Here is a 24307-nt window from a genome sequence, read left to right as displayed (position 1 = left end):
AAGACTAGGCAGACCCCCTGCCATTTGCTTCAGTGCTTCTGTGGAGATGTTTCTCTCGTATGTTGACTAAGTTTTTCCAACCCAAGGTCCACTTACTCGTTTGTTTTGAGGATATCGACCAAATCACATGGTTCTCATCAGCAAGGAAAGTTTCAACATCTACATTTCTACGGCAACTGGACCAACTCAATCTGCTGATGAAGACCATGTGATGGGGTCAAAAGCTCAAAAATCTACATTTGATTGGTTCAGTTGATATGACAAGCTTGAGTTGAGTGTACATGTATACAGTTTTGTTATACTAGACTAACTACCACAAACTACCAGTAGTCAAAATGACCAGGTACTTTAATTACTAAAAATTAAAAAAGATCAATCAAAATGTTCATATATACCCTGGGTTATGTACCTTAATTATTAGCAGGAAGCTCTGAGTCGTATAAAAATGTATTTATTTTCAAGGAAACCATTGAGTAACACTGAATACAACAGGAGTGATCATTCAATAGTCAATAAAACTTGTGACTCCTACATCATAAAGATCCCACATACAAGACGTCTTGGAAAACAAGATTTGAAAGCAAACATGTTGGCAATTTGCTGGTGCTACAATTTCTTTTTTTTTTCTCTCCCCACATAACAAATTGAGGTGATACACACCTGTGTAGAAAAGTGACAAGATTTTACATCAACTTACAAAGGGCTGGATGTCAAAGTGCAAGATGCCTGAACCCCCCTCCCACTCACCCCACCTCCCCCACCACCCGTCATCAAAGAGGACGATCAAGGTATCGAAATCAGAAATGGACTTTCAAATACAAATCTCCAAAATTATTGTTCTGCCATTATGGCTTTGTATTCAGTTGAGACCCTATTCTAGCTTACATTACAGAGCTTTAAAATATTATTTCAGAAACATTTTCCTCCCAAAGATACATTTTTAAAACTGCACCTTATTACAGACAACTGCATGTAATGGAGTAAAGCATCACAGGAATAATGCAGGCATACAACAGAAAAGCAGCAGTTTATCAACAACTTCAAACAAAACACACTAACATTTTGTTGGTTTATAAAAGAAACCGAATCAAAGAATACATACTAAAATCTGAAGTGAAAATAAAATGACTTAAAAACCTTGAAGAAAAAAAATATGTACATATATTTACAAGTAAATAGAGTGAATATTATACAGGTTTGACTGGCCGTTCAAGGTCAGGCTGAAGCCAACAAGGTCCATATAATCCAACACTGCATGACATTCAGTTTTGTCAATCCAAAATGGTTCCTAAGAGACAAAATACTTCCAGGAGGCCGTTTTCAAGGTCGCACTAAAAAGAAGCGAGCAAAAAAGTTAAGTACCTGCTGCAGCGAGCAGGTCCCTTTATTCTGAGGCGGGTTCGAGTGCGTATGTATAAAAACATCCAGGGCTTTTTGACTCAAACATAGCTTTCAATTTTTTGCATGATTTAAAAAATAATAATAATGATGATAATAATGGCAATGTTTTGTTTGCAAACCACCGAATAGATCCTTCTAGGAGTCAGTTTTTTTCCCACCGTTGATACCATCTTGAACTGAAAGGCTCAGTCTGGAGGAAGGAGGTCGTGCAAACGAAACCGTTCTCGGATGTGCGGTCTGACATCTTCATTCTGTGATAGAGAGGTAGGTCATTTTATTTCAAAGCGTCATAGACCAAACAGAGCTCAGCCCGCGTGGGCATATACAAGACACTACGACGTAACAAGCAGGAGCAATAACATGAAGAGAGTGAAAGTGTGATGAATGATAATGATGAATTTGTTATATCAGTGTTTGCTGATTTTTGACAACAGACTTGAAGCTCTGCAGTGTGAAGTTCTAATTCTTACTCTTGTATGATGTTTTTTGTGAATGAAACTTCACACAAACCAAGCAGAAGAGGCTGCCTGATATGACAATTTTAGGGGCCTTGATCATTCTAATGATCAAATCTCACAAACGCACAAACCATACTTCCTCATGAACAGGTGGAATTCACCATTTACAATCATGAATTTACAACAGGTTTGTGCAGTAAAGAGAATCTGGTGAATCCACTGAAGAAACAAAGTTTTAGTTTAAGAATACAGTTTTTAGAATTTAGTTTATGTGAGGCCCAATGTGTTTTATTCCTCAGCAGAGCTACATATGAAAATTAAAACGCTCAGTTGGGAAATGTTATAAACAGATACTGAACCTTAAAAAGAAAAAAAACAATCTTACCATTACATTATGATTCAGGCCCTGTATAATACTCCTCTAATATCCTTATTGTGAGTTCAGTACTTTACAATGAGCTGGACATACTGGGATTCCTGTAGGGAATATTTTAAACATTTTCCTATGATATCTGTCATCAGCACTACATTTATGCCTTGTGATTTTATCAATATTATTCTTTTAATTTATCTCTAACATCTCACACAGCTGCTCAACACTGATGATGTTTTGAATCTCGAGACTCTCCACAGGGAAGAGTAGGTGAAATATTCATAACACACCACAGGCAATGTTAGGCTGTTGCTGCTAATCTAACGAGACAAAAGCCAAAATGTTTAAAATACATACCAGCTCCACAAGCTTCTCGAGGAAAGGAACAAGCTTTAGAAGCTCATTGTCATTTCTATCCACAAACCAGCTCTCTATAGGGATTCCATTGGAAAGCTGAAAAAGACAAAATCACTGTGACACAGACACATTGGTTTAAAAAAAAAAAAAAAAAAAATAAAAAAAAAAAAAAAAAAAAAAAAAAAAAAAAAAAAAAAAAAAAAAAAAAAAAAAAAAAAAAAAAAAAAAAAAAAAAAAAAAAAAGAAAAAAAAAAAAAAAAAAAAAAAAAAAAAAAAAAAAAAAAAAAAAAAAAAAAAATAAAAAAAAAAAAAAAAAAAAAAAAAAACAAAAAAAAAAAAAAAAAAAAAAAAAAAAAAAAAAAAAAAAAAAAAAAAAAAAAAAAAAAAAAAAAAAAAAAAAAAAAACTTTCATGGCGGTTTATTTACCTGATAAGCAAAGGCTTGGGGTGAGTTGTCAATTATTATCGTCTTGGAAAGATCCCGTCCGAGAATGTTTAGGTCTTTAATGTAATTTCCTTGAACACACACACAGTGCTCACGAAATAGCCTATGTCTGGAAAATACAGGACAAGAGTATATTCTTCAGTTAAAACATATGAGAATACATTTTTTAAGTTACTAAGATAGAGCCCTGACTAACAACAACAAAGGAACTAAAAATATAACCTCTTTGGTGCCTTATAAATAGAGTGTGGGATTTCAAAATGACAAAAAAAACAAAACAATACTTAGTGCAAATAGTTGAGCACAATAGAGCATTAATCAGTCAGGTAAATAGTGAATGTTTGCTCTTTATATGCAAAACAGGTTTGTCCCTTAATTTGTTCTTTTCACAGAAGGAAGAGGAAGCTAACTCTGCATCCACCCAAACTATTTCACATTATATATTCACAGCTAAAGATCTCAACAACCTATGTCAGGAGTGTGGAGGACCGGATCAGATTTTTTGGTGTCAGGTATTTTTGGTGCATACACATTCACATTTATCTGTGATACTTTTTAAGGTTTGGAAAAGAAAAGAGGAAAACTACAGCCTCTTCTTTGTCCTTCTGACTAAGCTTCATATGTTTGTCTCCCATCTGCCAAAACTGCGTGTAGAATGTAGCTAGTCGACTTTCATGGTTGAATCACAGATGAAAAACAGTTTCCTCCGCTTTCATGTAGCTGCACATCCTGTTAAATCTATACTGACCTTTAAATTTCATCACATTTCACCACAGCTAACTCAGTACAGGGTTTCTAATACCACACAGACAATTTAATACCCATTTCATGGTCATACTGACCAAAGTATGAATGACATTAATGACAACCAGAGTGGACAATATTGCCTTGACTTATTTAAGTGCATGAACTTATTGATATTTATATCAAATTTTTGTCAATACCTCCCAGCAGTGTATAACTAAAATTTCTAATATCATTATTAATTAATCAGTAAACACAGCCTATGCCTGGAAAAGCAACAGAAAATGAATGTGTAAATGGATGGAAGGATTAACCAATCAAAACACAACATTTTACACAACATCAAAAGGTCTGGACATTTTCCAGACAGTTTTTTTTGTTGTTGCTAAAATCACATTAAAACACTTTATAAGTAACATCTGTCATTGAAACCAATGCTTTTTAACATTTTTCTTTTTAAGACCTGCACACATGCAGACTGTAAATCAAAATGATTTGTTACGCAGGCTGCTTCAGAGTCTTGTTTTCACTGACCTGACCAATTGTTTTTTCGGATCCAGGATGTTGAGCAACTTGTCAGCGTAGACTTTCTTTGAAGCCGTGAAGAGAATAATCTGAAATTTCAATGGATAGCAGTGATAAATAAGTAAAAGGTAAAGTCATATTAAACAAATACTATGTGGAGTCTCTTAGTAACAAAGACACATCTCACCTCATACATTTGAGACATACGCTCAAGAAATTCACGGAAAAAGGGCCTCAACCGCACATATACCTTCAGATTAAAAAAAGAGCAAACAAAAGAAATTCAATCAGAGCATCAAGAAAATGGAAACCCTTCAATAACTGTGTGACCTTCAACAGTTGGTACCTGGTATATTACATCTTGAAAGAGCACAGGGAATGTCAGGGCTGCGTCTTCTAGCTCATTCAAACTACAGTGAACCAGAGTCTCATCCTGAGAGCGGAAAAAGAGAAGAACATCAGTATGAAAAACACATTAAAACCAAATTACTTTTAATATGAGATGAAGCACAAGAAACCTTCCACTGCTTACCAGATCTAAGACGAGAGAAAACTCTGGTGTGCTGCGCGTTTTCAAAGGTAACGCTGGTTTGCGTGTTAACTGCTCTTCTGTCAGAGGAGGCACGTGCTTGATGAAGAAGTATCTTGAGGCAGAGAAAACATAAATAAAATCAAAAACAAGAAGACCCCTTATTTAACTGACCAAACAAGAACTGTCCAAACAAAAAGGAATACTTTCAGAACAAAGTTTAAAAATGGAGTCGGTCCTCTGGCTGAGGTGTGATCAGTAAGAACACCTAATTCTTAATTAAGTCTTTTCACCACTTATAATTAGAAATTAGACATAAAATGTCTAATCCAATTTCAGTACCACAGGGGCTGAAAAGATCTAAAGACCTAACAGTATCTTCTCACATGAGTCAATTAACTGAACTGTGAAAAAAATCTCTAGTCCAATGAAGTACAACAGTGGCGTAAACATGGTGTCAAAGAGCAATCACAGGCTGAATGTTTTTTTTTGCTGCCATCTAGTGGTTAAAAATTTTATGACACCAGATTCTATTAACTCACCGACAGGCAATGTCACCTTGGATGTGATTTCAAGTGGTATCAGACAACACTTCTGATCACAGCTCAGAGTTTTAACTTTAACCTGCAACAATTATTTGCACAAGTCTGCATTTGGAGACTGTTATTTTTACTGAATGGCTCTTTATGACTTTTTCGTTAACAAATGGCTACGATTGTCACCGTAAAAATAATGCTCTACTTACGGATCAAAAACTTCCCAGTCCTCTTCGTATGAGGTTTCTGGAGGAGCTGAGGGTAACGCGTGTGGGTAACCGCCAACTGGCATACAACCAGGAGCTGATGAGGACAAAAAGATGGGAAATTAGTTAAAATGTTATGTTCTTCAGCAATTAAGAGCTGAAGTCATGAGGACACTTTCGGGCTAGCCTCTGGTACACTAGCTTCTGTAACTCAATGCAATCGCTCATTCAGCTGTTGTTTCTTCAGTCTTTCTGAAAACATGAACTGTGTCCCTGAGTCTTAATTTCTATATTCTCAGACAAATCAACATTTACGACAGCAGCTGCTATTAAAACTTAAACCTTCGTTTTTTAGTTATTCACTTCATTACAAATGTTTGTGGGATTTGAAATTAGGTTTTCTTACTTTTGGAAAAGAACCGAGGTTCCACTTTCACATCAGCTCTCTATTGATAATCATAATGCAGATATTGATTGTTATATATTGTTCCTAATAAACTGGTGGCTGAGTGTAAGTAATGATAACTGACTGTAGCCAGCGTTTGACCCTGCTGATACTGAAAAACAAAAGCTCAGTTAACCTCTAAGAGTATATCGTGATGGTGCCCAAATGATACACTTTATTTACACTTTTTCAAGTGTCTACTATCACAGCACTGACACATAGATTATCTTATTATTGCATAAACTGTCCTGGCTTATTGTCATGTCAAGAAAGTTTCCCAAATTACAAGACTGAGGCTTAATGTGAGAGCGGCCATACCTGTTAATGGGGGCATGTCGGTTTCAGTGACAATCTCCCCTTCTTCTATGGTTGTATCGGAGGTAATCTGAAGCCTCGGTGGCAACACTGGGTCAGTGTGACATGGAGTGATGCCCTCTGTGGATGTGAGAGTGCTGCTTGGTATTTCCTCTGCCTGCTCAATGTCCAGCTGTTTCATGATTTCCTCTGCCTCCATCGCTTGGCCAGGAGAGTCTGAACCAGGAGTGGCTTGAAAGAAGGAACACAACAGACAAGAGTTGTCGGTGCAGTTTGGTCTCTGGAGAACTTTTTAAAGTCAATGCTAGATGTTAGATATTTTCAGACAAATATCTAAGCATTCTTTTGTTTTACCAGTTTTAGTTGCTGGTGAGAAAAAGTTGAAGACTGGAGAGAAGATGGTTCCAAGCAGGGTGGTGCGTGGTGGGCTGCTTGCTGCCTCAACAGGGGCGTCTAGTTTACCGTTTGGTTTGATGGGTTTACTGTTGCAGGTCATTGTGGCTAAAGAAAGACAACAACTCTTTAATAACAATCCTAAAAATAAAATGTCTGTATAGTTTTTTGTGTATGGGGTCTCTTTTTGTAACCGTGCATCTTGCTATACTGCAGTCAACATGAACTATTTCCCACTTCCTATTTGGACTGAAGTACCTTTATTTGGAGTTTTCCGGCAAACTCGGGCGACTGATTTGTTGGAAAGGCCTCTAGTCTGTGGTGTTGAAGTAATTAGATCACTATCAGAATTACAATCAATACGACTCCTCTTGGCGGGGATGTCCTGCTCCACCTGTCAAGGGAAAAAAAAGACAGAGGAACAAGTCAAGACTACAACTCTTTCACACAATTTTGCAACTTTTTAGTGGATTTCTTCTCTTTCAACTTGAAAATCTTTATAATACTAAAATGACAAATAGATTTAATAGCATTTAGAGAAACATTTAGTCACTTATTTGATTAGTTGAACACCAGAAAATGAATCTGCAACTATTTCAATAATCAGTTAATCATTTCAGATGATTTTTATTCAAGTAAAAATGGTGAGCATTTGCTGTTTCCAGCTCCTCAAATGTGTGGACTCAGTCCTTTTCTTAGCCGTATATTATTGTAAACTAAACATCTTTAGATTTTGGACTGTTGGTCAGACAGCACAACAACTGAAACTACTGCAGATTATCTTTTCAATCACTAATTGTTAGTTACAGCCCTAGTACCATTGTACAATGAGTAAAATAAATATGGTGACATAGTTTCATAACAGGAATTATATCTTGGTGCCAGTATGTCGCTATCCACATCTCAAAAGTGAAGGTACACACATAATATAATAATAACACATAACATCTAATCTAATGTATGTTTGCCAATGAAGCCTGGAAGTTGTGCAGCATTGTTTGCTAGGTTTAATATTTTGGATTTTGTCTGACAAATTATTGAATAGCAACAGACGGGAAGGGAAGTTCCAAAACCTTAGATTTAGTAATTATTTTGTGTTTTGATTTGAAAGTGTCATGAAAATATTTTTAGGTCTGTCCTGATAAGACCTAGCAAAACTGCTGTTGAGACTTTTATGTAAAAGTGACCTGTTCAAACATTGGACGGTTAAATTGCTAATAAGTAATGAGGTGCACGTCTGAAATGGGCTATAGACAACAGAGAACAAAATGCTTCAATGTGGAAAAGTTCAGCTTTTGATGATCTGCACTACTTTTTGCTGTTAATTAAATAGGCATACAGTATGTGGTTTCAGTTAGCTGGCCGTTTATCATTACCATGTACAACAGCTGCCAGAATGAATACAGAGGAAGTTCATAGAAACATATAAAAAGGCTAGAGGGAAACAATGTTGGCTGTGTTGAGACTTTCTGTTAAGAGTCTAAAAACAGTTCTCACTACTATGCAAGTCAAAGTTTTATTTTATCAGCTCAAAATGTAGCTGATGCACTTCTCTTTTTCTACAAAAGTGTGTGTGCTTCTACAGTGTATTATCACATTACAGCAGCAAAAACAAAATTGTACAAGAACAGCTGTGTATCCTGAGCTACGCCCACCTTAACAGCATTTCCTCGGATGAATTTCTTTATTGTGGAGAACAGGCCTGTTTCATTCTTCTGCATTTTGCCTCGACCTCTCACAGAGGATGGCTCCACTTCACAGTATTTCCGTTTGGCCTGGGATGGGTGGGTTCGACGGCCTAAGTTCGGCTGCTGAGGAGCTTTACGCACTCTCAGCCTCATCATGCGCCACCGTCACATAGAAAAATCTGACAAGGAAAAAAACAAAAAAACAAGAGAAATTTAGATTTAATAATGAAAACATATACAATACATAAAATCTAACCAGACAGGAAATGGTTTGTGACAGTTTTTGATTCTCCCTGGGCAGACTTTGGTAACAAAAAGCAATGCAGTTCAATACCAGCCATAATGCCAGTTCACTAACTTACATTATTACTTTATGTGAATGTAGAGGCTCATTTATCAAGGCACTTGCATGCAATAAAATTTGATGGACCCTTGATTAGGTTCAAGTGTACAATGTAATGCAATCCAATGTAAGAATTCTGCGTTAAAGGCAACATAAAAGGCAACAGTGGTAGTGGTGTACAGAACTACACTGTATCCAAATATGTTTCTAATATTCTGCCTTCTTCAAAAATTTGAAGCACCCCTCAGTATAATATACCTTAAACCACCTTTAACTATGACCTCAATGATAAATATATAATAGAATGTACACATTTTCAACAATGTCAACAAAAACTGAACATTGTAAACTTTGTAAGGTAGAATTCATAGCAGAGTTGTTTTCCTGAACTGCAAGATTGTACACATGTACCTAATAAAGTAGCCACTGAGTGTGTGTTATTTGAGCAGTATTACTGGTAATGTACAAGAATGTTTTATTTAGATATCAAGGAAAATTTGACAGAAGGTAGGTAAGACCTGACAGCAGACTTTCAGCAAGTTCTAATCAAATTCACTAGTAAACTAAGGAAAATTGAAATCCATAAATATGACTATCTTTCCACATTCTATTAGTTACAGAAAGGTAAATGAGTTCAAAACTGCAAGCTACTTCACAGATGAACAGAAACTGTAATTTTACTGGTTTGTTAGTGCAGTTTCTAGTTACTTGTAACCTTACATTGTAAGGCAAAAGCATGTAAGTGTATTGTATGTGCTAGATGGAAGTTCCCAAATTAGTACCATTTTAACATGTCATCCTATCATGTTATCTATTGATGTCTTTTCAGTTCCTGTTTCTACCTCTCTGAACAGCCACTTTATAGGCCAAGAACAGTAGTTTGCCAAGTACACGTGTGGACTTAATTATTCTTAGTGTACTGAAACGCATCATATACTGTTTTCTTAATCTGGCAAAAACTTTAATATGAATTAAACTGATGACAACAATTGCTCAGTATATGTAATCACAGCGATATCTACACTGCTGCCTCAATAAATTCAATTAGATTAGTGAGGAGAGACGCCTGAACATGATGGTCAACAAATCAGTTAAGATCAACTCATGTTAGTCCTTTGGTTATCACAGTCATTTATAAAAAACTTAATAAAGTTACGAGCACAAGTTATCATCAAAATTAAATGAACGTCAGACAGACCGGTCAGTGGAGTGGGCGGTGTACGTGATAAACATTAATGATAATTGGGGGATGTGAAGCATTTAATGTGTTCAAATTAAGCTGGTGTTCAGTACAAAAGCTTTCTGTATTCATGTTTGCTCAATAATGCTCCTGGTTTATTCACTAATTGTTTTTTAATTTGGATGTGATAGCACAGCACCGTTGACTATCGTTATATAACATCGGGCAGGCTGCATTAACACCAACGACGTCAGCTAGCGCTAGCATTAGCCAGCTGCTGGTATTTAGCATCAAAAGCCCTGCGTACAGCCACCATTGTTCTGATGCTGGTGTCCCGCATATGTGAGGATACGACTATGATGTTTGTGTGACCACAACTGACGCTTATATCTGCTGTCAATTTGAATAAATCGGACCGTGAACCAGATATTGTCAGTGGGTTCCGTGGCTAAAGTTAGCACAAGTGGCTGCAGTTTGCTTTCATGCTAACAAAAACGCCAATGGCAGCAAGAGCAAAGCTGTGACATTGTTCAATTCAGTTCCCACAGAACGGCTCATATGTGTCCCCGTTAAAATACACGTGTTTAACACCCAAACTATCCAAAAAATTCCTCGATAAAATAAAGCTATATAGCAGCTAGCGGCGCTCTGGCTATTTTGTTCGCTTCCATAACTATTTTCAGCCATTAGACTACGCCCCCTTCGCTGGCTAACATTAGCCGCTAGCTATCAGCAAGGGGACAAACCTTTTTTGTTTACATGTTGACGTTGTTTGTTTCTTACCGATAATCTGGGAAGCTCTTCAACCTGCCGCAGCGTTGTCAGCTCTCGGCCACGACCGTTACGGCCACCGATAGAGGTCGGGCCGTGGTTGTTGCTGCCAGCGGTGTCTGTTGCTCGGTGGCTAGTCACAGAACAACCATGTCTGCGGACGCCATTTCCCGCCTCAGCACAAACATAACGTTGGTGGTGCGCAGGAGAATGCGACACACACGTAAGGGAACCAACGTGGCGGAGAGCGGAGTCAACAGGAAAATGGCTATGGTGTATGTATGTGTGTGTGTGTGTGTGTGTGTGTGTGCGCGCGCGCGCGAGTGCATGTGTATATGAACGCGTGCAGCTGGACTGAGGCTCACTACCACACTTTATCCCTGCTAGTATTGTGTGACTACACGAAAACTATGGAGAAGATGCAAACTGATGCACCTAAAATCACAGCCATAAATGTGTGCATGATTTTTTTTATTATTATTATTATTTTAAATACGTTATTGCAGCTATGCTTTTAACATTACAGTGTGGGATGCAGCTTGCAGAGAACTTTTAAAGGAAAATGCATCACAATAAATTTTCGGTCATCTTAGTTTCCAGTCAGAGGAAACAGAAAGAGTTTTGAGCCCTTGTGGAAAATTCTAGATTAGAGATTTGAGTCAGCTGATCTGACACTGTGATCATGAACTATATTGTTGGGAAATCAAACAGGCAGTACAAACAAGCAAACACACAGTGTGACACGAACAATCTGAACTTTGTCATTTCATACTGTAAAAAGCCAAGTTTGAGTTCATGTCTCTGTCATAGCTAACAATAACAATTATTAAATAAAACAAAATGTCAAATAAGCTTTAGGCTCTGCAAAGTGACTTTCATAAACACTTGAATGAACTGGCTGCCTGGAAGGTAGTCTAATAATATTGAATCATCTCATGTATGCATTAGTGCTGAATCCTCAAAATCCAAAATCAAACTCATCAGCAGGGCAACACTCCAGTAAAATGATCTATTTGTGCACACACAACATGTAAAAACTGTCAGTTGACAAGAATAAATCGGTTAATTTGAACCTTGTTTTGATGATGACTTATGATGCCTCAAAGACAGGACAAAGGCAATTGGTATATCCAAAAACAATGGTAAAACTATAATAAGTGGTCAGCTGTAATGTGAACTGAAATAGTTAATGGCCTACAACATGCAATACATTTGCTTCTGAAGCACCCTTTGCCACTTCAGTTGTGCAGAAATGGAGCTCTAAAAATTGTAGATTGTGCTCTAAGCCCTTAAGTGGCAACATTAACCTGTATAAATAATACTATACACAACTCACAGCAAAACAAAGCCACACATAACATTCAATCCTGCTGTTGTAATATTGTAATAATTTAAGTCCAACAAGGTTGAAACTACACTGATTATATATTTATGATTTTTTCATCAACAACTTCAGTTTGTACTTCAACACCATCATTATTGTAGTAGTGTACACAGTCATTTAATGATTAAAGCATAATGAATCTTTTTTTCATATAAGCACTGACTGTATAAGATGTTTATAATTCTGTTTAGCACTGATAGTAAAATTAATCAATATTTACAAAACACTATTTCTGACATTGATGTTTACTAGTAAGAAAAACGTGTGCTAGTTTGCATGTTAAATGTCAAGCTTTCCCAAACACAGCATCTCTTCAAAAATGTTTGGTAGCACAAATGATTGTTTAAAAAAATCACAGATTGGATGCTAGACTGAAACAGACTTGAGGACTATTAAAATCCTAAAATGGTTTCTGTATACACAGTGACTTCTGTGTGACTGGAAGACAATAATTACAGGTGCTTTCCTCCCATATCTAACATTTTATGTGCAGTTTGCACATAAAATGCAAAAGAAAAAGAAAAGAGGGTCACTTCATCAGATGAACCTGGGCTACATGGAGTGTATACTAACTACAGAGAAGTAAAGCAAAAGTCCAGCTAACAACAGCTTGGCTGTGGGGTTTTAGTGAAATCTACTGGCCATCAATGTGGAATAAGAATATTGTACATCTTTTGTTCGGCTCCTATAAAAATATAATTTCTGGTTAGATAATGGGGTTGATGACAGCAGCAAGATCTTACATTCAATATGCCAAAAGTACAAAAATAATTTACCAATTAGTAGCTAAAAGCATTAATTATCTGTGTTTACTGCACTACAAGCAACTCTCCGCAAGGAGTAATTTATTCCACAGTAATATCAAAAGTAACACTTAATGCAGCTTTAAATGGACCCTGATATTTAAATATTAACTGTAAGTTGATCCAACTTGTTGTAATTTAGTCATGAGATCCAGGCTATAAATATTACTGCACTAGCCACACATGTGATCACCCTTTAGAGAATTTCATGTGCTTTTTCCTCCAGTGGTTTAGGACATGTAACCCTTAACATGCAAACTGAGTGAGCTTTCATTTCATCCCAAGATGAAGGAGTTTCCGGTATGGTCCTGGTCCACCCCACAGGCCCCTGATGTAGGAGAAATGAAGAGAAATGTAGTAAATGTTGTGGAATGATTCATTACTACAGACTATTAACATGTTGTTAAGTAACTACATACATACCTGAGAAGCCCGTGCCAATAGAGATGAGGCATTAAATCAGCTTTCATGTGGTACATTATTCTTCTTTCTTTGGCTTGGTTGATGGGGAAGGTTTCCAGCGGTTGTCCATTGTAGTCAAACTCTGCCAGAATTACTGTGTTGTAGCTTGTAACCAACGGACATGAAGTATAGCCATCATACTGTAAACAAGGAGTTTACTGATGATGTATTTTTACATTTTGCAACAGAGGTACTTCCAAAAGAGAAGTTATAACATTGTTCAAAGTTAAAAAGATGAATCATAGTTGATGTTTAAGTGAAACTTAACCTTCTTATCTGGCTTCTCATTTTTCAGTATTTTGCTGATGGTTCTGTTCAAGATAGCAGTCTGTGCAGCTAAAAACAAGAAAACAAATGCTAAGTTTTTTTCTATAAATGTTTGCATTTTTTGGGGGGGGACTGACAAAAATAAATAGGGCTGCAATGTTCATTTTACAACAGAAAGAAAAACTGTTACTCTAAAAATTGTACCACCAGTGGGGCAAATAATGTGAAATGTGATGTTCCCTGGTGGAGCCAGAAAAAAGTGAGGTTTTTAACATCCATCCTAGTTAACTATAAGACGAGAAGAAATCCAGAAGAAATCCATCTCTATTAGGCTCACTGAAGAAGTACAAGGGAAGAGAGAACCAAACGGTTTTCTGCCTCAGCTGTACTTTGAACTCAATGCTAACAAGACGATCTTTGTTAGCACATTAACGAACATGTTAACTATCTTACATCAACATATTAACATGCATACTGTTAGTATCGAATCACACTAACATGTTAAATCCCTTTGTTAGCTTTAAGCTCAAAGTATAGTTGAAACTGACAGGAATTCGGTTATTACTGTACACTCACTAAACATGATGAGCATGATAAGGCTTAATTCTTTACTGCAGTCAGATTGCATTTGTGCAGGAAAGGATAAGTACTGCTTTACAACCCCTTGTCATCATCACTGATGCCAAGTTGGCAGGACATTCCCATCATTTACGCCACAGTTGACAGAGCGGAAATGGCACTAACACAGGAAATTAGCCAGACACATGGGTTGTGTCTGAAATTACTCGCTCATTCAATGCTCCCTGCTCACTATCCAGGGAGTTCTATGTAGAGACTATATAGTAAGCTCATTGGTAAAATGAAAAAGCACTTTTAGACACAAGTTGGGTAATTTTCTGCACCGTTTTTCTTTCATGGCAAGTGCAATGCATAACGGTAACGGTATATATGGCTTGGTTAGTGACCATCAGTTGTACACTACTTTTCATGCTGTATGTATTGTGGGATACTATGAGTCCACTATATGGGGTATAATAATCCTTAGTATACATTCAGACAGCCCTATAAAATGGCAAACTCACTATATAGTGGACTATATAAGGAGAAGTGAGTGATTTCGGACATAGCCAAGGAGTTAAAACTGTTTCAACAAAACATTTCTTTATCAATTGTAATGGTACAATCAAACTCAAACACAAAGATAAACTAATGTAATGGTAGAACCTGTCAGATACAGTTTACAAGTTTTATAGGGTGTGGTGTATGATTTTCTAGTCTTGTGTAAATAGGTTATTGTGCAATACACCTACTGAAGGAAGTACCTTTCCCTTCACAAAAAGAACAAGCAGTTAACAGTAGATAAAACTGTATGAATCGTATGCTGCAACAGTATTGTGTTGATGCAATTTTCAGACTAATGACACAATAATCACTTACCGACTGCAGCAGCAGTTTTGGCTGTGGGCAGATTGGTACAGTCTCCAATCCCAAACACATTTGGATACCTTTTATGCTGGAGATTGTCTTTGTCGACATCCAACCAGCCAGCCTCGTCGGCCAGTGGACTGCCTTTAATCACCGAATTAGGTCCCATCGGTGGTGTGACGTGAAGCATTTCATACTGATGGAGGAAAACAGTGAAGTTGAAGACTTATTCACTTGGGTCTATTTTCCTAATTTTCATATATTTCGGTGCAAACGGAGACAAAAATGTGTAGATGTATGAGGTTGTTCACACCATACAGGCACTAGAGACAAAAACGACATTATTTCAGGATTTAAATAGGAAGAAAAATAACAAAGCACAGGCTGTCCACTGTGGAGAGCATGTAATACTATACTATATGTAAGACACTGCTGAGGTACAGTAACACAGTTACCTCAATCACTTTGGTTTCGCCTGGTTTGTCAAGATTTTCGAACACAGCTTCTTGCTTGTCCGCCCGCACTTCAATCAGGTTTTGCCTCAGGTTCACCTGTAGGTCACGTTGTTTCACAATGTCCCACAGTGAGTCAGCGTATTTCTTGATCCCAAAGAGCACAGGTAGCGATGTGTTGTATATTATATTGGCCTTTTCCCTTTTTCCTGTCTTGGATATAAACATAAAAATATATTCATTAAATTTGGAAAACCCCTCCTGATAGTTTCAGAATGTACAACATTGTCAATGCATCCCAAAGTTTAAGTACCTTTCTGAGAAAGGCATCTGATAGGTACATGATCTTCTGTGGAGCTCCAGCACATTTCACAGGAGTATTTGGGAAAGTGAAGACAGCATTGCCCTCTTTGAAGTTCTGCAGTGCTTTCCATGTTTTCTCCACAGTTTGGACTGAGTAGTTTGACCCAATCTTTGGATGTTCAAACCCCTCTGGCAATCCCTTGATCTACATTTAAGAAGAGTAAGTGTAAGTTTCCTGAGATGTAACTGCAGTTGTAATTATATACAACTTCAGATGTTTACTAGATAGCAGCAGAGCCGAAAGAACAAAGGATTAATTCACCTTCTCATAATGGAGTTGTAATCCAAGAGCCACAAGCAAATACTCATAGGAGATCTGTAATGTGAAAGAAAAGTTTCAGTTTAATATGCAACTACCTAAGATTATCATTAAGCGATTATCATTAAGCGATTTTATAACTTCAATATACACAATGTCAGATAACAGTTTCCTAGAGCAAACATACTTCAGTCCCATCGTCTGTGCGAACAGTATTTGTGTCTGGGTTTATTTCCTGAACTTTAGATTTCACCCATTTGACTCCTGAGGGCATAACACTTGCGGTGGAGCGTCCTGATGAGGCTACAGTTTTTGCACCAGCACCAACCAGGGTCCATATTGGCTGATAATAGTGCATCTGAAAAAAATTAAAAGAAATTGTGAAAAAGCATTTTTGTATGACGGCAATTACAAATACATTTTAACACGATATATGAAATCAAAGTTTAATGAATGACAGCCACGACTGGTATTGCAAATAATGGTCAAAAACTAGTGGATCCTTGCCTCACTGGGCTCCACAACAGCAACGTTCTCCGCTCCCATCATCCGTTTCATTCGTGCACTCATTGAAATGCCCCCACTTCCTCCTCCAAGCACCAGCATTTTGTAATGCTGTTTGGCAGAGGCACAGCTGCTTGTGTGAAGAGTAGAGATAGCCATGCCTCTGGGTGGGTACTGTGTCAGACGACGCAGTGCAGCCATTCTCAGTCTGAATAAAGACAAGTGAACATTTTGGTTAACAACAAATCAGTTATAATGACTGGGACCTAAACTGTCAGCAAACTGTAAATCCCTATGTGCTGCTCTGCATATACACTTTGATCATCAGAGGTAGAGAATAACTAGTTTTACTTTTAGTAGGAAATAGACATAAAAAATGTACATTCACCTAAATATATATTTATCTGTCATGTTCTAATGATAACAATGAGATCATGAGTTTTGTTGTGGCTTTGCCAGCCACAGCTATTGTAACAAGGGACCATCCCACATGATATGACCTGACAAAAACACCACAGAATATTAGCAGGAGAAAATCCATGACAGTCAACAGCTCTATAATGTGACCTTTTTAACAAGTTGTTTAATAAAAGTGTATCACAAATGCTTTGAACTGCTTTAACTTGAGGGGGAGACTGTAACTTTGATATATACTTTTCAGTCTATACCCTAGTTTAACAGGATCTTTGCAGACGCAGCACATATAACCAACATGTAATGACACAAGTTACTTTTATTTAGGTTGTTTGCATCAAATTTCGTGAAGCCTAGAGTGAGCTGAACCGTTACTGCTGCATGCTGCGCAACGAGCTGACTGCGTCTCCATTCCTCGACAGGCATAAACCTGATAACATGGTACACAGGTAGAGTTTCGCACTGTAACGTCAAAAGAGACAGACTTGTAAATACTTACCTCGACCAGCACTACTCTTAACAGTCCGTTTTACTGTGAATTTAGACAAAATCCTTTGATGACCCAGGACAAGAAGTCCACCCTGCTTTCTGTCAGCTGTGACGACAGGACTAGCACAGCCTGCGAGAATTATTAACCCAACATGAACATTCAGTCGTCACTCCTTCCAGGAACCGAGTTTGTGTCGACTTCTACTTGTAGCCTTAAACCTTCGCCCCACCCCCTCCATTATTCAACCAATGAAAAGCCTTCATCATTAACCGACAGTTCAGTGTTCTAAATTTAGAAGAAGAAGAAGAAATTTAGAAGTTGACAATTCCACTTTTCAGATTTGGATATGCCCTGTGATGCCCTGTTATCATCAAACTGATTTTAATGTTTCAAGTTGTTTTTTTTTTACATAGAGCCTTGTTACATATAGTCCTGTTAACTTTAGTGTAAAACAGAAAGTCCAAGTTGTGTACAGATTCCCTTCATATAGTCTAATTCAATGTTATTGGAGAATGAGCCACTGTGCCATAAAAAGAATAAACCCTCCCCAGTTTAATCCCTTTGCAATAAAAACATCAGGTGGGTTTATATTCCCTCACCCTTCAGTGGATTACACACTGAAGAAACACTTGTATGGCTGAATTTTTTTCTCTTTCACGAATGGAAGTGTGGTCAAGTTCAGCTGAATGGCTTTTTTTTTTTTTTTTTTACAAATAATGTCTAGATCACATGCTCGCATTGTTATCTGGTTTTACAGTATTGGTGAACTAGGCAACTGTAAAAAATGAAAAAACTATTGGGCAAGGAGCCCAATGGCAACTGAATTGGCTTAAAAATAATGAGAGTCTGGCTCTTCATGCCTGTTTTATTGAGTGATCTAAACTATAGTGCTGATAATGGTGCAGCGACAGAAATCATAAACTGCCCAACCCTGTCTCCTATTTATATTTTTCAAGGCTCCATGAAGGAAATTAAGAGAGACTGCAAGTTATGACTGTGTTTTATGGAGTGAATTTTACTCCTCCACACCATTTCCCCCCAAACACAGCATAAAATTGTCTATAATTTGTGACAATCAAAGCACAGTGACTTACAGAATTTGAATTATAAGCTTCAAAGCGGCAGGAATACCATCCAACATTGGCTCCAATGTTAACTGAGACCAGAAAATGGGTAGGAAAACAGAGAGAGGGGTGTTTAAAATCGCTGCACCTCCCACATTTTAGACACAACAAACAGATACTTTATATCACTGCGTTCAGCAGAGTCAGCACAAAATATAAAGCCTTAGGTGGCAAGGAGTTAATGTTCTTTGACTGGCAAGATAGAGTTTGAGAGGAGTGTCTGACCATAATCCCCATTTTAACCATGTGTAATAAAGAGTTACCATCACTATGGATACGATTGACTGCAGCTGTGCACACACAACAAATTCAGATCATCTGCTTAGACTTGCACACACACATACACACACATAAGCACATAGACACAGATTAACAGACACATATACAGAGACACTCACACAAACGTACTTGTGGTACCGCCATAACAACAGTTTAGCTGTGAGGGAAGTGACATTAGATGAACTTTCAAACCCATTATTCAGCCTCTTCCTACACATTCTTACTTCCCCTTAAAAACTTCATTCAAACTTTAAACAGTTCACAATTGTATGAATTTTTACACATTAACTCAACTTTTATACAATCCTCATACATTTTCTTTAATCTCAGTTCAAATTGCATGCACATTTCAAGCCATTCATAGAGCAATGCAGTTTAAATTACACTGTAAACCCCAATCCATCGGCGACAGAATTTTATTGTGAAGTCCACATGTATAAGGACTGTTAAAATAACATAAAAAATGTATGTTCATTTGACACAAACACTCATCCCTTGAGAGCTTGACATACTTTTTTACTTTTACATTAATTTTACTTACTTTTATAAAGTCAATATACACTGATTAGTTCAAGGCCAATTAACAACTCATATATTGTGCACTAAAAATGTTTGTAAAAGTCCACATGCGGGTGATATAGGCGCATAGATTTTGTGCTTTCAGAGTCATAATGACTCGAAAATTAACGAATAACGAAATTATATAACAGTATGTTAACTAGGGAAATTATGATTATGCTCTTTCTTCTTATTTAAGATAAACACAAGAAACTTGTGCTGTAGAAAAAAATTGTTACATTTATATTATGAATTAGACATACAGTACTTATAGACACTCTTTGGCACTGCTGTAATTTCTGAAAACATCTGGACACTTTTTACGAAAAAGAAATTCCCTTTAGTACCCACCAACTAGGCTGGTATATCTGTCAAAATCCATAACATTCCCCTTATTATTAGCCACAATGATTCAGCATGTATCTGGACTCTGTGTTGTGAACTGTACTGACCCTTTTCCCCCCATCTTAAAAATGGAATTCACTAAATAGTTACCAGGGATCAATCTATAAGGTTTACGTCCACAACAGCTCATAGGAACATTTCAAAATACAGACAAGGACAAATGTACAGTGTATGGTTTTGGGTAACGTGTGAAGACTAGGAGATTTGATTTGCATTAACATCATCTAATATATTGAATGGTACCTGTGTGTATCTATCTTTTATAGTTAACATGCTTTCCCCTTTTTTATTTTCTCATTATAGGGCTGTTGATCATTATCAAACATTGATAACACCAAAAGTGATATGTCTATTTATTGTTTCATTACTCTTAACAAAGTATCTTCAGTATTTTTTTGCCTCTCTCAAGTATCTAATAAACTAGCAATTGTTATTTGCCCCTTTATGTTCTGTGTTCAGTGTGTTGCAGTGATTCATTTTAGTTTGTTTCTTAATAACAACTGAGGCACTGCTTTAAAGTGGCTTCCAAGATTATACCTATTTTTAGTCAATAATATTGATAATTTATTTACCTAGTCATTAAGTGTCGATAGGTGCAATATTTACTTCATTTGTTCTTAACAGCTGTGTGTCTTCTGTAATATTGGTACGTGTTTCTGGAAGGACATCAATGTTTTTGGCTCATTTGACAGCTATGATGACGATGCAAATGTAACCGGGAATGCTACATTATCAGATAAGTAAACATGGCCCTACCCCTTCCAGGAAAGATGACATGACCATCAGTATGCAAATTGGGACAAGTCAATGTAAGACCAGGGACTAAGATATGTAAATAGTAATACAAGTAAATACGAATACTTCCATCAACCCGTCTGTTTATTTATCAGGGGTTTGTTATTAGGATTAGCTTTAGGGCCTGAGTGCATCACTGCAGTCTGCCCTGCCTTTTGAAAGAATGCCGGTTGGGGGCGCTTAAGTCACAGACTTGACTCAAAGGTAAAATGATGAGTGAAATTGTAAATATAATGTGTAAAACAAAAAAAAAAGTGTATATGATGTCGAAAGTTGACGAAACAATCCAATCTCAAGGCTTAAACAGGTGATTGTTTTACCCTACAGGCTCTTGTGGCTGAAATGACAAAGCTATGACAAAAACAAACACTGGAAAAAAAAAAAATCACTTGCTTCCCAGGTATGAGGCAGGTGAAAAAAAAAATCCCAGTAGCCTCTTGTGGCCGAAATGAGTATTGCAAAAACTTATTTTCTCACTTTTCTCAGGGCTTCCACACATCTATTAGAAAGTGGTTCTTGAAATCCACTTATCTTAAGCTGCCTATAAAAGCGGCAGATAAACTGTTGGTAAGGTATGTATGTGTGTGCTTGTTGGTTTTGAGGGGCCAGCCCATACTGTTGCACACACACACACACACACACACACACACATACACACACACATACACACACACACACACACACATATAAACGCGTATCTCCCAGATGAGGGCTCCAGTTGCGTGTCGTCGCTCTCGGTGATCTCGGTTAGTTAATTTCTGTTCAGTCTCTGTTTCCCCTCAGATTTGTGTCTGAACAGCGGGATTGGGGATTGATTATCGTTGCCTTCTTGCATCATTTTCGCAGCCCACGCCGTCTGCAGTCAGTTCTTCATATTCTTACTCACCGCTCATTTACATGACTCCATCCACGCCGGGTGATTTTTACTCAGGGGGAGGACAGCGTTTCCTGCGGTGCTTGAAATTAATGCTCGCCACTGAATGACAGGATACATGGAGCAAACACAAGCCTGCGCATGTGACAAACTTGTGCAAGGTAGGGAGAATAGTAGACTCCAGAAATATGTGCACATATTCTGTATTGCCACTGCTGAAACCAAATCTACCCTATGCACAAACGTGCAGGGAGCTTCATCAATTGTATTTATTTTGAAAATGGAGGAATTATACATCTTGTTTAGGGGTTACACTCCCATCTTTGCATCGCTCACCTGAGACCTTTTTGCTAAGGAGACAGTTCACTGGGGATTTACCTGCTGCTTCGTTTAATTAAAGCTTGTCTGAACAGAAAAGAAACTTGACACCACTTTGCTTTGTGTGTTGCCTCAGATGTAACTCCAGTGTGCATGTATTGCAGACTCTGACTCATTCCTTCACCACATTCACTCCACTACTGTCCCACTACAAAATGCTCAGCTCCACACTTGTCAGTGTAATTAGTTGATGGATGGTTCTCCATGTGTCTTTTAGGGAAACCCTCGGGAGGTCCCAGGAGAAGATGGCATTCTGGAGGAGAAATACTAATGTTGGTAAGACAAAATTTCCTTTCTTTATCCATTTTCATGTCTTTTATACAACCAGGTAAATTTTTTTTTATTTTTTTTCAAGAAAGAACTGGTGAAGAGGACACCATAAAAACATTGTTTCAGCAATGAATAAACAACATAATACAATGTCCAGTGAATGAAACGTAGGCTATGGTTTTTAAAATATCTTCAATCATGTAACTGGTTAAAATTGACTTGAGGGGACAGACCTTGTTTCTTCCTCTCTCAGGCAGGTATACTCCTCATCCTGTCCTGGTGCACTGCACTGGTTTAGAGAGATAAAATAAAACTGTATACAGCAGCCTCTCTCTGTCTTCCGCTCTATGTGGGTGTGTGTCTGTGTGGTCCGTCTTTTTCTTTGTGCTTTACAGGGAGGGGATGAAATTCAATCATATTTCAATTCCTCAACTATTTGTGTTACCATCCTTTTGGGGGGAGAGATGTTCCGCAGCTACTGAAACTGCTCATCTAAAAGCTGTATTGATGTTAGACTCATGACGAATATGGTTTGAGTTATTTCCTGAAGCCGCTGCGAATAATTTCACTGCATGATCTCCCTGTAAGATGTTCGGACTTGCAGGCTTACTCAAGAGTCTGCTGAAATTTCCAGTAAAATAAAGAAAAAGCTCTTTCAGAAATCAGATCAGAGATAACTTTTTGCTGTGGTAGAAAAATAATGTTGAATTTATACATCTTCTAATTGAATGTTTAAGCAGACCGAAGCCCTTGGACAACAAAAGCCTTTTTTAAATAATTAATTGTCATAGTAATTGATAGCAGGATGAGAACAGTCTGTTGTGTGAGAAGGTCTATCCTGTTGCAGCTCTCTGCATGTGTATTATGCATAATTCAACAATGATTTAACCTCGTTTGGAAACAACAGATCCAGCTCCGTGCTCCCTCAAGCATTGCTGTGTGTGGAAAGACGGTGCGCTTTGACAAAATATGTCATCATCTCGGAGGTGTATTTATTTTATATTGTATTGTTTATGAGTTTATATGTTACCTGTTGGAACTGTTTAAGAAAGCATGGCCAAGCATGGCCAAGCATGATAATGACGCCTAAAGCATCACCTTGATGTATGAGCCATTAGATGAATGAAGAGGTTGTAATTGCGGACGAAGTGTTCTGTTCTTGGCTAGAAAGGACAGGCTCAGACAGGCTCTTCCAGCTGTAGTTTATCAAAGCCATGAAGAAAGAGGTGTTATTTGAAGCTTTTACTTACTCAGCCAGATGTCATGGTATATTCATGCCCATCATAACCATGTCGTACGTGGGATATGACATGATGAGTGATACTGTGTGGAAGAACCATAATAGTATACCAAATGCCACAATAGTAAACAAGAGAGATAGCTTTGAACATCCACAGAGAAGTGGAACCAAAATGAGATGACAAAATGTTGCGGGAAGTGTGTGATTATGACGTGTTACTGAATTCCAATAAGTGATGAGTTATTGAAAAGTTTCCACTTAACTTGTTACATACTGAGCTTCAAAGGTGGCGGGCTAACTGTTTCCGCCTGTGTCCAGTCTTTACGCTATGATAACCGAACTGACTGCTGGCTGTAGCTTAACCTGTACCGTTCAAACATGAGAGCGATCCCAATCTCTTAACTGTCAGCAAGAAAACAAAATGTTATACTTCTCCATAATTGTGAACTATTGCCATGATGATGTCATCAAGGTAATTTTGGATTCGCTTGAAATTTTAAAAAGCCAGCATCACAAACTAGATGAGTGGAGTTTGAAAGGAGGAAGCATTTAGGCGGCGGAGAGGGTCTAATGAAAGACACTAACAAGTGGAGTAAGGGGAACATAAGCTGCAGTGCTTTTGGACTATAATAGGGACTAAAATTTGGATATCTTGGCTTCTGCTCCTTCAGTTGTGATCATTCTTTTTAATTTTAGTCTCTTGTGAATCCCTTTGCTTTATGAAAGTGCAGCATAAGGTTTACCCTTTAATAAAAATGTAGGGAGTGAATCTGTGTCTGAAGTAATTAGAACCTGAGAGGGAGACACTGAAATCACAATAAACCACGAAGAATGAGTGAATATCCTGCTCCAA

General features: G+C 37.5%; 2 protein-coding genes across 2 annotated transcripts; both read right to left on the bottom strand.

Moving 5' to 3' along the window:
- Positions 1 to 435: 435 nt before the first annotated feature.
- On the bottom strand, positions 436 to 11100 carry LOC111229569 (CTD small phosphatase-like protein 2-A). The gene is made up of 13 exons (XM_022755936.1): positions 10721 to 11100; positions 8382 to 8593; positions 6985 to 7120; positions 6688 to 6834; positions 6337 to 6564; positions 5577 to 5670; positions 4835 to 4946; positions 4649 to 4735; positions 4490 to 4552; positions 4312 to 4391; positions 3016 to 3142; positions 2590 to 2685; positions 436 to 1652 (listed from the first exon to the last, which is right to left on the bottom strand). Exons 2-13 carry the CDS (start codon positions 8568 to 8570, stop codon positions 1587 to 1589), a joined length of 1425 nt encoding a protein of 474 aa, XP_022611657.1. The 5' UTR covers positions 8571 to 8593; positions 10721 to 11100; the 3' UTR covers positions 436 to 1586.
- Positions 11101 to 11702: 602 nt separating this feature from the next.
- On the bottom strand, positions 11703 to 17718 carry sqor (sulfide quinone oxidoreductase). The gene is made up of 10 exons (XM_022755937.1): positions 17541 to 17718; positions 16631 to 16835; positions 16311 to 16481; positions 16127 to 16180; positions 15815 to 16009; positions 15505 to 15714; positions 15062 to 15245; positions 13626 to 13693; positions 13319 to 13497; positions 11703 to 13223 (listed from the first exon to the last, which is right to left on the bottom strand). The coding sequence occupies exons 2-10, from the start codon at positions 16826 to 16828 to the stop codon at positions 13166 to 13168; spliced, it is 1317 nt and encodes a 438-aa protein (XP_022611658.1). The 5' UTR covers positions 16829 to 16835; positions 17541 to 17718; the 3' UTR covers positions 11703 to 13165.
- Positions 17719 to 24307: the final 6589 nt, after the last annotated feature.

The sequence above is a fragment of the Seriola dumerili genome, unplaced genomic scaffold (assembly GCF_002260705.1).
Source record: "Seriola dumerili isolate Sdu_G_001 unplaced genomic scaffold, Sdu_1.0 BDQW01000242.1, whole genome shotgun sequence".
NCBI classification, from domain to species: Eukaryota; Metazoa; Chordata; class Actinopteri; order Carangiformes; family Carangidae; genus Seriola; species Seriola dumerili.
The sequence above is the reverse complement of the archived record's forward strand: the minus strand, read 5'-3'. Positions and strand labels throughout refer to the sequence as shown.

Excerpts from the sequence above, each read along its gene's own strand:
- LOC111229569 (XM_022755936.1), bottom strand. The coding sequence starts at position 8,570 with ATGATGAGGCTGAGAGTGCGTAAAGCTCCTCAGCAGCCGAACTTAGGC. Across the intron at positions 6,835-6,984 it reads CCGGAAAACTCCAAATAAAG|CCACAATGACCTGCAACAGT; the intron begins GTACTTCAGTCC and ends GTCTTTCTTTAG. Across the intron at positions 6,565-6,687 it reads CTCACCAGCAACTAAAACTG|CCACTCCTGGTTCAGACTCT; the intron begins GTAAAACAAAAG and ends CCTTCTTTCAAG.
- sqor (XM_022755937.1), bottom strand. The coding sequence starts at position 16,828 with ATGGCTGCACTGCGTCGTCTGACACAGTACCCACCCAGAGGCATGGCT. Across the intron at positions 13,498-13,625 it reads ATGAGAAGCCAGATAAGAAG|TATGATGGCTATACTTCATG; the intron begins GTTAAGTTTCAC and ends CCTTGTTTACAG. Across the intron at positions 13,224-13,318 it reads TATTGGCACGGGCTTCTCAG|GGGCCTGTGGGGTGGACCAG; the intron begins GTATGTATGTAG and ends CTCCTACATCAG.